The following is a 12,057-nucleotide window of genomic DNA, read 5'->3' as shown; positions in this document are numbered from 1 at the left end:
TGCCTGTGGCGCCATCGCCTAGCACCCGCCCAAGATCGCAGACCAGCCCGGCTATGCAGCTGCCGCCCAACCCCGCGGCGGCCCGGCCGCTGCTGAGCGTGGCGCCGATGTGAGTGCGTGTGTTTAGGAGGGGCTGGGCCTGGGAGAATGGCAAGGGCCTCGGGCGAAGGGCCGGGGAAGGTCCTGAGCATCTCAGCCCGGGGCAGGGGCGGATTCTGGGGCCAAGGGCTTCTGCGAGGGCTGTTGAGCTGCTGAGCCGAGGGGCGGTGTCCGCCGGGTGGGTTTGTGGGTCAAAGGGGGAAGGGAGGAAGGGGGGGGGAGGGGGGAAGGAGGGGAGGGGGTAATTCTGAGGTGCGCTGCGACTGCACCGCACCTGCGTCTCTGTGTGCCCTGCGACGCTTGCGCACATGCGCAATTGGGATGGCGGGCGGGGGTTGGGTGGGTTGTAGGGAGGTGGGAGAGGAGGAATGGGGGCCGGTGCGCCGCGCAACACCGCTGCGTGTCCTGTGTTCGGGCCAGCCCCGCAGCTGGCGCTCCGGCCATGTGTGGATTTCCTGTGTGGGGTCACGTGTGGGTTCATGTGTGGATTCACGTGTAGTGGGGTCACCTGTAGGGTGCGCTCTCGGGGCAAAGGGCTGGAGATGTGGGGCTCACAATGTGGGGGCTGTGGCAGGGGCTGCGGCAGCAGGGGCCGTGGCAGGGGCTGGCTAGCTACGGATGGTGAGCGCGTCGTGGGGTCATGTGCCGTGGGGGTCACGTGCCATAATTGTGGATGATCGGGATGGCTAGCTAGGGCACTGTGCATCGGACTACCTCATGCATTTGCCACCGTGCTGCCCTGAACCCACGTGTGACCTGTCAGCGTTGGAGTCAACTAAGCACTGATCAAACATCCACATTAACATGCACACCCACACGCACACCCACACCCACACCCACACCCACACCCACACCCACACCCACACCCACACCCACACCCACACCCACACCCACACCCACACCCACACCCACACCCACACCCACACCCACACCCACACCCACACCCACACCCACACACCCACACAAGCACACCCACAAACACCCACACCCACACGCACACACCCACACCCACACGCGCACACGCAGGATGGACTGGACGGACGTTCACTTCCGGCAGTTGGCCCGACTGGTGTCGCGGCGTGTGTGGCTGTGGACGGAGATGGTGGTGGACAAGACCGTCATACACACGCCTGTGCGACACGGGGTTTCGGGGAGGGGGAATGGAGGGGGAAATGGAGGGGCGAATTCGGGGTTTGGGGTAACGCAGGTTGATGATTGAGGGGAGGGAAGGGGAGACGAAGGGAGACGAAGGGAGACGAAGGGAGCCACGCATTTGGCTCATACCTCGAAACCCAAACCTGATGGGTGATAACCCAAAAGAGAACAGTCAACCCCTCTTCTTATCCAGCCCCAGCCCCAAACCCAAACCCAAACCCAAACCCAAAATGCTTGCAAACAGAACCTGGACAAGCACCTGTGGTTCCCGCCCGAGCAGCGGCCGCTGGTGCTGCAGCTGGGCGGCAGTGATCCGGCGCTGCTGGCGGCGGCGGCGGCCAAGGCGGCGGCCTACGGGTACGACGAGATCAACCTGAACTGCGGCTGCCCCAGGTTAGTGAGATTCGAACAGGTGTGCGAGGCAGCGAGGTAACGAGGTGATAAGCGAGCTAGCGAGGTGATAATTGAGCTAGCGAGGTGATAAGCGAGGCAGTAAGACGGGAAGCTAGGTAGCAAGGGAGGAGAGAGGGAGAGCAGGCAATGGTGGTGGAGGGTGAGGCGGCATATGGGCTGCGAAGAGATGAACGTCAATCGCGGCTGCCCCAGGGGAGTGAGGGGGGTGAGAGGGAATGCGCGGGAAGACGAGATGGGATGACTCGACGGCGCGGCCGCCGACGCTGCCGGCCCGCCTCTGCGTCTGGTTGCAGCCGTGTGTGTTTGTCCTCAGCAACCGGGTTGCCGGCTATATGTTCACCCTCTGTGCCCACGCTCTGTGCCCGCCCTCTGTGCCCGCCCTCTGTGCCCACCCTCTGCGCTCACTCTCTGTGCCCGCCCTCCGTCGCCGCCCTCTGTGCGCCCCGCACCGCCACTCCCCCTCTGCACCCCCTCCGCGCCGCCACTCCCACCCACCCCCCGCGTCAACTCTACCACTGTACCTGCCTACGCCTTCACTTCTTAATTAATCATGAATGTAACCCCCCCCTACCCCCCCCACCCCCACCCCACCCCCACCCCCACCCCCACCCCACCCCACCCCGCCGCAGTGACCGGGTGGCGGGCGCCGGCTGCTTCGGCGCGGCGTTGATGATGCAGCCGGGGCTGGTGGCGGACTGCATGACCGCCATGGCGGAGGCGCTGGCGGCGGAAGCTGCTGCTGCGGAGGCGGAAGCTGCGGCGGCTACTGCCGGGGCGGAGGCGGCGGAGGCGGCGGAGGCAGCTGCTACAGCCACCGCCGCTACGGTTACTGCCGGCGGGGCGGAGGCGGAGGCGGCGGGGGCGGCGGCGGAGACGGCTACTGCCGGGGCGGCGGCGGGGGCTGAGGCGGCGGGGGCTGCTGGGGCAGCTGCAGCCAACGGCTCGCGGGTTGGCGTGACGCCGGTCAACGTCAAGTGTCGGCTGGGTGTGGATGAGTGCGACAGCTACGCACAGCTGCATGAGTTTGTCAAGGTGTGTTTGTGTGTGTGGGGGGGGAGGGGCGATGGGGGTGGTTGGGGCGTTGCCAGGTGCCAGCCCTTGGGGTGATTGGGTGGGTGTGTGGTTTAGAGGTGGTGGGGATGGCGCTCTTGGGGTGTTGCCGCCATGATGTGTGGCACGCATTCAAATTCACATCCATGCCACAAAAACACAAACACCCAGACACTCCTGCACCGGCACCCACACGCACGCACACGCACACAGGTGGTGTCGGAGCGCTCGCCGGTGACGCACTTCATCGTGCACTCGCGCAAGGCCTTCCTCAACGTAAGTCAGTTTTGTCTAGTTCTAATTCCGAATGTAATCTATCTATTTGGTTTATTCGTTAGTGCTATTGTGTCAAGTGTACCGTACCGTGTGTCATGGCATGACATAGCTACGTTGGGATGGGGGAGAGCAAGGGCCAGGGCCCAGGGATGCGGGTGGGCGGGTGGGCGGGTGCCGGTGCCGGTGCGGGTGGGCGGGTGGGGGGGGTGCGCCTAATATTGCATGCGAGCGGCTGCTGGAGGCGAAGAGTTATTGTGCCTAACCCAAACCCGAACCCAAACCCAAACCCGGGCCTGCAACGCAAAGCAGTATCGTCCCCGGCCATGACGACGTAGCAGCATCAATAGTTTAAATGTGTTCAGAACGAAGGGCTAGCGTCGCAGTACTGGTAGTTTGCAAGTACGGCTGATGCGCGCGAGCCCCCGCCCCTGCGTGCCTGGTCCCGTCACCCAAGGCAGCGAAGAAGCGCCCTTGCAGCGCCCTTGCAGGCCTGATGCATACAGCCTAAGAATGCTGCCTAACCTGGGCCGCGCCCGGAGCTTGCACCCGTGCGACTGGTCAAGCAAAAGACATCCCTCTTGGCGCCTCGCCTCGGCGCCGCCGCCGCACCCGCATCATCAACCACCTTTGCAACCCCTCTCCTAACGACTACGTGACACCTGCACCATTGCTCCTGGCTACGCCCTCTCGCCTTATTTAACATGCATGGAACCCCTCCCCCTCAATACACACACACGCACAGGGCTTGTCGCCGCACCAGAACCGCACCGTGCCGCCGCTGCGCCACCAGTGGGCCTGGGCGCTGGCACGTGACTTCCCTCACTTGCAGGTGTGTGGGGCAGGGGCAGGGGTGTGTGTGATGTGTGTGTGTGTGTGTGTGTGTGTGATGCGATGTGTGCAACAGATGTAATACATGTGCGTGGGGGCGGCCAGCAGCAGGGCAGTGCATGGTCCCGCCCTTGTCCCGCCCTCCCTCAGAGCCGACCTCCCTCCCTGAATTCCGCAACCCGCAACCCCCAAAATCCAAACCGCAGTTCCCAACATCCTTCCCTCCACTCCATCCCCCATCCCCTAAACCGCAGTTCTCGCTCAACGGCGGGCTGCAGACCTGCCATGACGCGCGCGCCGCGCTCCTCACCGCCCACCCAGAGGTCCCCTACACCCGCCCCCGCCTGCCCCACCCCGGCGACCCAAGGGCCGTGGCGGCGGCCGTGTGCGCCACCGCCACCCCCACCTTCACGCCGCTGGCCATCCCGCCCTCCTTGCCACCTTCCTCATCGTCACCCGCACCGGCGCCCTCGTCCACGTCAGCCGCGTCCGCAACACCTGAATCCGCAGCACCGGCACCGGCACCGGTGGCATCCGCCTCCTCCTCACTAGCCGCTTCCTCTTCCTCCTCCGCATCCGCCACCGTCTCACCAGAGGCACAGCCCGCCGCCTCCACCTCCAACGGCTCCTCCCAATCCCCCGCCGGCAATGGCGGTGGCGGTCTGGAGGGCGGCCACGGCTCCTCCCAATTCCCCGCCGGCAACGGCGGCGGTCTGGAAGGCGTGATGATTGGCCGCGGTGCCTACAACGACCCGTGGGGCTGCCTGGCTGACGCGGACAGGTGCCTGTGGGGAGACGACAGCAATGCGGCGCCCAACCGGAGGTGTGTGTGTTTGGGGGGGTGGGGGGGAGGGGGGAGGGGGAGAGGGGGAGGGGCAGGGGGAGGGGGAGGGGGAGGGGGAGGGGGAGGGGGGGGAGGAGGGGAGAGGGGGAGGGGAGGAGGGGAGGAGGGGAGGGCGGTGTGTGGGGAGGAGGGCCGCGGGGGCGGGGGAGGGGTTTGGGGTTTGGGGGCAGGACGGGCGCAGGGGTTTAGGTTTGGAGGAAGGGCGAATGGGGTTCTGGGGAGGAGGGGCGGAGGGGTTTGGGGGGAGCCGGGGAGGAGTGCGAACGGGATTTGGTGGGGGGGGGGGGGAGGTAGGGTGTGTGGGTGTGGGTGTGGAGAGAATAGCAAGTTGACAAATGACAATATCTCTACCACACCTGCGTAAACGCGTGCGTGCACAACCCCGTGTTCGCAGGTGGGTTATTGCCCGTTACCGGGAGTATGCGGAGCCTATGATGGGGCACTGGGCGGTGAAGGCGGACGGGCACTGCGACCCCAGCGTGCGTACGCTGATGCGACCCATACTCAACCTGTTCCACGGCGAAAAGGTGAGGCGGGTAGGGTGAGGGGGGTTGAAGGGGCTGTTGAGGGAGGGAGGTTGAGGGAGGTTGGGGGAGGTTGGCGGAGGTTTGAGGGAGGTTGGGGGAGGTAGAGGGAGGGTGAGGGAGGTTGAGGAAGGCGGGTGGGGGAGGTTGAGGGAGGGAGAGGGAGGTGAGGGAGGTTGAGGGAGGTTGAGGAAGGACGGGGGAGGTTGAGGGAGGCGGGTGGGCGGGCAGAGAGGTTAAAACGATTAGCGGTTCAAAGAAAGAAAGGTTGGTATGTACACCCCCGCCTCCCACCACACCCCGCCCACCCAATGTTTTAACCATGCAACCCCACCACATCCCACACACACACACACACAGGGTTCCAAGCGCTGGAAGGCTGCGGTGGACGAGGTGCTAAAAGCCAACCCCGCCACATTCGGTGAGTGCCCGAGTCGGAGCGGGGGGGGGGGGGGTTGTAAACCAAAACCAATGAAAACGAGCGGAGGTTAACTCCAAACCATCCCGTAATGAAACATGGCGGATTTTGGAATTGGTTAGTGTCTTGAGGCCCGAGTAGAAGGGAATGCGTGTGTGCGGGCGTGTGCGTCAGCCGCAGCAGGGGCCGTGGCGCCCTGGTCTTGTTTGCGAGGGGTTGGAACAGGCTTGCAAGCCGGCAGGCCTAGCGCTTTTTGGTACTTTTGTGCGAGGCCCAACAAACGTGTGCGGTCCCCAAGGCCTCGCCGCCCCCATGCCTGACCCCATGCCCACGCCCACGCCCATACACATACACACACGCCGCACGTGCCACGCCCCCCGTCTGGCCTGGCGCCCCCGGCCGCGAGGCCGCCACTCCCCCGGCTCCCCCGGCCCCCCAGCCCCGGCCCTACCTAAAGTCAACGCGGCAGGCCACACAGGCCAAAACCCCAGGTTTACCCAAACGTACCGATTGCCCCCTCCTCCCCCGGTGCATCCTGTACCGCTTTTCCAAACATCCTTGCAAAGCCCAAGCACGGCCCCAGCAGATCGTCGCCTTGTGCCCGATCCTGATGAAGTAGGTCCCAATAATCAAAGGGGGGAGGCGACTCGTTCAAAGAATACTTGAAAACTCCATTGTCGCCACGTCTAACGTCTAACCCGTGTCGGGGCTTTGGGGGGCGAGGCAACTCGTCACGTGCTGATTATCTTAGTTGAGGGGGTGGAGGCAAGTGGTCACGTGCTGAGGGCAGCCGGGCGGCCGGCAGGCCAAGAGAGGGACGGAGGGAGGGAGGGGGCGGAAGATCGGCCGTCGCGTCTGCCGTAGCTTGTTGCGCTTTGCGCGCATTGGCATGCCAGACACAGACACGCGCAAGAGCTTGTTGCGTTTAATTGCGTGCTTGACGCAATTTGAGCGGCTGCGGCCGATGCGTGCGCAGTGTGGGGCTGTGCGGGGCTGCTTCGTTCTCAGGGCTCGACTGGGGGCGTGCGCACGTGTTGTTCAAGGCCTGCAACTTGCGCAGTGCACGGGGTCTTGACGCACAAGAATTTCCTCGCTGCAAGCTAAGAAACGCTGTAGCATGCCGTTTTGGGATGTAAACGACGCCGGCAAGAGCTAGCAAGAAAATACACGCGTCACGTGACCGGGCGCATCGCCTTGCGTCAAGCTTGCGCCCAGCTTTAAGCTTACAAGCTGTCAAAAGCTTGAAGTATATATAAGAGTTGCATTGTCGCCACGTCTATCCCGGGTCTCTAGCAACTGTGGCCTGAGCCCCCTTGTGTGTCAACAGACCCGCCCCCCGCCTGCCTGCTTCCCTGCCCTGCTCTGCTATTCATAGCCCCCGGTCTTCATTGCACCTCTCGGTTTGTTCGGATGCAACACGACTACCCTCCGCTCGTGCGCGCACAAACACACACGCACACGCTCATCCCCAAGCGTTTTATCGCCGACTGCATTGAGAACCCCACAGCCTCACCTCCACTGGCCGGCCCGCCATCGGCCCGCTCCTGCTCCCTCTCCCTCGGGAGGGGCCGACTCCCTCAATACGCAATGCATCGCCCCCTCCCTCCATCACGCCTCCGCCTCCCAATCACTCACAAACCAACCAACCCCTTCCCGACCCCGCCATTCGGTCCGAACCCCCCCCCCTCCATCGCACCTTTCAGCTTTGTTGAAACCTTTACCCTCCGCTCGTGCGCGCACAAACACACACGCACACGCGTATCCCATTGCCGCTTTCTCGCTGACTGCATTGACAACCCCACAGCCTATCCTCCCGCTCCCGTTCCCTCTCCCTCGGGAGGGGCTGACTCCCTCATACGCAATCAACCGCCCCCTCCATCTCACAATTGCTCACAAACCAACCAACTCACAACCTCCCCATAGTCCCCAACCACCTCCCCAAACCCCAACCGCCACCCCCCCCCCACACACACACAGGCGAGGTCCTGGACAAGACGCTGCACCTCATTCCAGACGAGGTGTTGGACGCTCCGCCGCGCACACCCGACCTCGCCGACCTCCCGCCCTTCGAAATGGACCCGGTCCTACCGCTGCCGCACAACCGCGCCGGCCAGAACCAGAACCCGCCCGGCACGCCAAAAGAGCCCAAGGAGGGGGGCAAGGAGGGGGGCAAGGAGGGGGGCAAGAAGGGTGCGAATGGCGGCGGCGGCGGTCCGGGGAAGAAGAAGCTGGCTGCAAAGGCGGCGGCGGCGGCCGTGATTGCGCAGGAGAAGGCGGCGGCGGCGGCTGCCGCCGCGGCGGCGGCTGCGACGGCAGAAGGTGTGGGCGGCGGTGTGGGCTGCTGCGCAGAGGCGGCGGCGGAGGCGGCGGAGGCGGCCGCGGCGGCGGAGGCGGCGGCTGCTGAGGCGGAGGCGGCTGGGTCGGGGAGCGAGAGCGAGGGCGAGGGCGAGGGTAAGGCGGTAGCAGTAGCAGCTGCCGCTGCGCCCGTGGCAGTGACGGCATCAGCGGCTGTAGCAGCGGCGGAGGGGGAGGCGGAGGCGGCAGCAGGGCAGGAGGCGGCAGTAGCAGCAGCGGGGCAGGCGGAGAAGTCCCGGAAGGGTGGGTGCGTGGTGTCGTGAGCCCAAGCAGTGGTAGTCGGGTGTGTGCTCAGGCTTTCCGCAAATGATCGAGATTAGAAAGAATATGTCTCCTTGGATGCCAGCCCAAAGAGGAGCGAGCTCGCCGGACACTCGGATGTTTGCAGCATGACCGCGCTTACAGAGTTGTATTAATCCCCATGGATGCTGGTGGACGAGAGGGAGGGAGGGAGCGAAGTGCGAGTCACACAACGCAAAGAGAGTGATGTGCGCGTGCGCATGTGACGTGTGGTGAATATGGGGCCCTCTGGTGGCATGCCATTTTTAAAGGGTAAGGCAGAAGGGGGGTAGGTGTGTGTTTTGCGAAGGGGAGGAGAGGGCGGCGTGCAGGATGGGGTGGACACATGTGGGGTGCATGTATGCAGTGGATACGGTAGCGAGCCTGAAATGCAGCAGCCGGTGGGGTCTTTGGAGGCGCAGGTTGAGGTATTCGGAGATTCTGTGGGACGTGCCGGGCATGGACGTGCGATGCGTGTGGCGGCGTGCGCGTCCTCGCAACCTGCTGCCGCGGGCCCGGTCCACCACTCGGCATGCCGAGATGCCGATGGTTGGCATTTGGCACGCCCCTAAGGTCTGGAGCAGATTTGTGTCTTTGATCTGTGTCAGCAGGTCACTGTTGTAACCGATGCCGACTCGACACTTGACAGTTTACCTGCCAGGACGATGGCATGTGCGGCATTGATGTCTGCCCGCGAGCATGTGCGGTGCTGCCGTGAAATTCTCTTGCGGGGTCGATTGGGGGTGCAAGAGCGACTCCGGAGTTCCAAGGGTAATCGTCAAAACCCTGTGCGGTGTGTATGGGGGGGCGGGGGGGGGGGCGTCCTGCTCCAACCACAGCACAGAGGATTGTGGCGATTCGGAACCGGCCAGCTCGCACAGAATCGGGTCCCGGAACCCGAATGGTCATTTCGCGACAACTCAACCCGCTTCTGCATGCCCTACACTATATATATGACTCGAAACTTGACTCTGTTTGCTGAGGTCTGCCGCGGTCCCTGCAGCACGAACAATTTCGTAATCATCCATCGTCTTTGCGTGCTCCGCTTGCATCTCAGCTCCCTGAGCTAGAACTAGCGCAGCAGAGCAATAGCGCTAGCGTTATGGCAGGCCTGTTCGAGCCCGGCCCGGCTGGGTTTCGTCGGCAAGTGCGCGCAGTGCGCGTGACTGCCGGAGTCATGCTGCTGGCCGGGGCGGGTCTCGCAGCCTATGCGACGTTCAGCGCCGGGCGCGGACTCTTCTCGCTCGTTTCTGGGCAGCCGAGCAGAAGCGGCAGCAGCAGCGGCAGCAGCGGCGGCAGCAGCAGCGGCAGCGGCGGAGGCGGCAGCAGCGGAAGCGGCAGCAGCGGGGCCTAGTACACGTGGCGCTAGCTGGTGGGGGTCTCAACCCAGGCCATGCGGGGTATTGCAGCCCGGGGCCCGTGCAGGGCCAGCAACTTCCCTTGTGTTATGATGTTTGGTTTTACTACAGAAGCAGCAGGGCGGCACAGGCTGGCACCCAGCACTAGCTGGCGGGGGGTTTAAAAAGAGTTCTTGCGTCTGGCGCAGCGTGTGACGTTTGAGGGTTTCAAGCAGGAGCAACATTCGCCGCAGCAGCAATTTATGCATGCATGCCAGAGCCCCGGGTCCGCCTAAGGGCTGGTGTAGCGCTGCTAGTGTGGCTCGCCAATCGGCGGAATGGGCCTGGATGGCGCGCTGCTGGCTAGTGGCGTCTCGGGGAAGCTGGCGGCGGCTGGCGGCAACGGCTGACGGCGGCGGCTGACGGCGGCGGCTGACGGCGGCCGCTGGCGGCGGATGAGAGCGGCGGCACCCCATACCTGCTGCCTGGGGCGGGGGCGAGGTGGATGGAGGTGCCGGGGGCGCGCACCCATCCAGATAGCCGGCGTGGCGGCGCCTACGGCCTCGGCCTACTGCTGCTGCGGGCGTGGCGGCGGCGGCGGCTGCTGTCTGGCGGCGGCGCCCCTGCGGGCTGCTGCTACTGCTGTACACGGCACTACCGTACTGGCATGCAAGTACGGCACCGCTGGCATGCAAGTCCGGCACGCGGCATCTGTCATATAGCAGTGATGATGCAGCCGAGGGCGTGAGCTTGAGGGAGGGAGGGAAGCAGCACGGGTGGCAGTGCTGCAGAGGACCAACACACGAGCAGGACGCGCATACCGCCGGTCAAGCCATAGTCATATTACGAGCACGCACGCACGCACATGGTGATGCCAAGCTGTGTATGCTACTGTGGTGGTATGGATTCGGTTTTGGTGCTGGGTGGGTGGGCACGACTAAACGGCGAGCAGCACGGATTCTGTTCGCATTGTTAGTTGTCGTCAAAAACATCGACGATACTGCATTATGACGATGGTGGTGTGGTGCAAGATGGGCGCACTGAAGCGGTGGCGTTGTGGCTACGGGCTGCTGTGCTAGTGGGTGGCAGCAGATAGGAGGTGGCCGGTGCGTTGCATTTCCGGCGTCTTCACCAATTTCGAGCACACAAGAGCCGTACGTAGCAGACATTGGACCACTGACTCTGACATTGGCATTGACATTGGCATTGACTTCTAGGGGGCTTGTGACACAGGGCGGCGGTGTGTGCGTGTGCGGTGGCTCTCACCAAGGGCTGGTTCTCACGCATCAAGGACGGACACAGCAGGCGACCGGGGGCGTGCCGGTATTGGGGCGGGGGAATGGGGGCGGGGCATGAGGCACGGGGGCACGGGGGCGGGGCACGAGGCACGAATGCGGGGCACGGGGCACGGCGTGGAGGATGGGATGATGGAAGCAGGGAGGAGTTGGCTCGAAGAGGTATTGGTCCATTGCCGTCGTGTAGCATGGCGTGCATGCAGCTACCTTATTTGTCGTGTCGCTCGCTCGCGCGCAAACAGCAGACGATGCGCCAGGATGCGCTTCCAGTCTCGCACGCGCTCTGCTGCTGCTGATGTTAGCTGGGATTGCTGCGGCGTCCAGGCCGGGGATTGGGTTTCAAGACGTCGTCCGTCTCTCAGTAATCCTCCGCCCGGAAGCGCTGCCGTAATAGCGCATGTCATGCGCATGATATGGGCGGAGTCAGCAAGGAGTCATGCATCGTCCAACCTATCCGCAGACACACCGCATATGCCTTTGATTGGGCCTTTGGGCATACGGCATGCGTTCAGGGGCAAACACGCGAGACGGTAGTGCGTGACGCACCCACATCGACCACCATATTACATACGGTGGAGGCAGGGAGACGGCGCAAGCATGCATCGGGAATACACACGCACACGCCCAGAGCGAGCGCACGTTCGTTTTGATTGTTTACACAGTGCAAGCATACTCTCATCCTCATCCTTCTCGACGTCCGTGAACACGGCGATGGGCGACCGCTCGGGTACGATAACCTTGATCTCGCGTGTCCCCCAACGTCCAACTGTAACCAACCAACCAACAAACAAACAGCAACCGCGCCCCACGCTCCGTCCCCAGCGGGACGCCGCGGGACTTGCCCACTCGCGGGCGGGCGGGGTTGCCGCAGGATGCCTGGTGGCCGCTGGGGTATGGCTGGGGCATGGCTGGGGTATGCCTGGGGTATGGCTGGGGTATGCCTAGGTACGCCTGCCTGCTCCCACCACCTCCACACCTCCCACCACTCCCACCGCTACGGTAGCCACTGCTGGACGTGCGGCCGGCTCACGTTAGAAATTCGTGTCGTACGCCAGGGCTTACGGCTCGCGGCAACACCGCAGTAGCAGCAGTAGCAGCAGTGGCAGCAGTAGCAGCAGTGGCAGCAGTGGCAGTAGCCTCATTGTCCGGCAGCAGTCTTTATTGTCGCTACCTTTGCGCGACT

The 12,057-nt window shown here is 64.0% G+C and overlaps 3 protein-coding genes across 3 annotated transcripts in view; 2 read left to right on the top strand and 1 right to left on the bottom strand.

The window, feature by feature from the left end:
- Positions 1-8,878, top strand: part of CHLRE_15g636896v5 (uncharacterized protein) — a 9,348-nt gene extending 470 nt beyond the window's left edge. Inside the window, exons 1-10 of the mRNA XM_043070550.1 lie at positions 1-109; positions 1,126-1,231; positions 1,499-1,647; positions 2,298-2,700; positions 2,932-2,994; positions 3,737-3,823; positions 4,077-4,645; positions 5,061-5,193; positions 5,551-5,611; positions 7,586-8,878. The exon at positions 1-109 is cut by the window's left edge and continues 470 nt beyond it. Of these exons, the coding sequence (XP_042916414.1) occupies positions 54-109; positions 1,126-1,231; positions 1,499-1,647; positions 2,298-2,700; positions 2,932-2,994; positions 3,737-3,823; positions 4,077-4,645; positions 5,061-5,193; positions 5,551-5,611; positions 7,586-8,226 (2,268 nt within the window). The 5' untranslated portion in view covers positions 1-53 and the 3' untranslated portion in view covers positions 8,227-8,878. The remainder of the gene's footprint in view (positions 110-1,125; positions 1,232-1,498; positions 1,648-2,297; positions 2,701-2,931; positions 2,995-3,736; positions 3,824-4,076; positions 4,646-5,060; positions 5,194-5,550; positions 5,612-7,585) is intronic.
- Positions 8,879-9,140: 262 nt separating this feature from the next.
- Positions 9,141-11,096, top strand: CHLRE_15g636840v5 (uncharacterized protein). Its single transcript, XM_043070549.1, has one exon. The coding sequence runs from the start codon at positions 9,345-9,347 to the stop codon at positions 9,594-9,596; it is 252 nt and encodes an 83-aa protein (XP_042916413.1). The 5' UTR covers positions 9,141-9,344; the 3' UTR covers positions 9,597-11,096.
- A 2-nt stretch (positions 11,097-11,098) lies between these two features.
- The window catches only part of CHLRE_15g636800v5 (uncharacterized protein), a 4,232-nt gene continuing 3,273 nt past the window's right edge, over positions 11,099-12,057 (bottom strand). Inside the window, exon 7 of the mRNA XM_043070548.1 lies at positions 11,099-12,057. This exon is cut by the window's right edge and continues 279 nt beyond it. The gene's annotated coding sequence lies outside the window, so the exon portion shown is untranslated.

This window comes from Chlamydomonas reinhardtii, chromosome 15 (genome assembly GCF_000002595.2).
Source record: "Chlamydomonas reinhardtii strain CC-503 cw92 mt+ chromosome 15, whole genome shotgun sequence".
Taxonomy (NCBI): domain Eukaryota; kingdom Viridiplantae; phylum Chlorophyta; class Chlorophyceae; order Chlamydomonadales; family Chlamydomonadaceae; genus Chlamydomonas; species Chlamydomonas reinhardtii.
Note: the sequence above shows the minus strand (reverse complement) of the source record. Positions and strands in the feature narration are given on the sequence as shown.

Bases quoted from the DNA above. Each gene is read 5' to 3' on its own strand.
- CHLRE_15g636840v5 (XM_043070549.1), top strand. From the start codon at position 9,345: ATGGCAGGCCTGTTCGAGCCCGGCCCGGCTGGGTTTCGTCGGCAAGTG.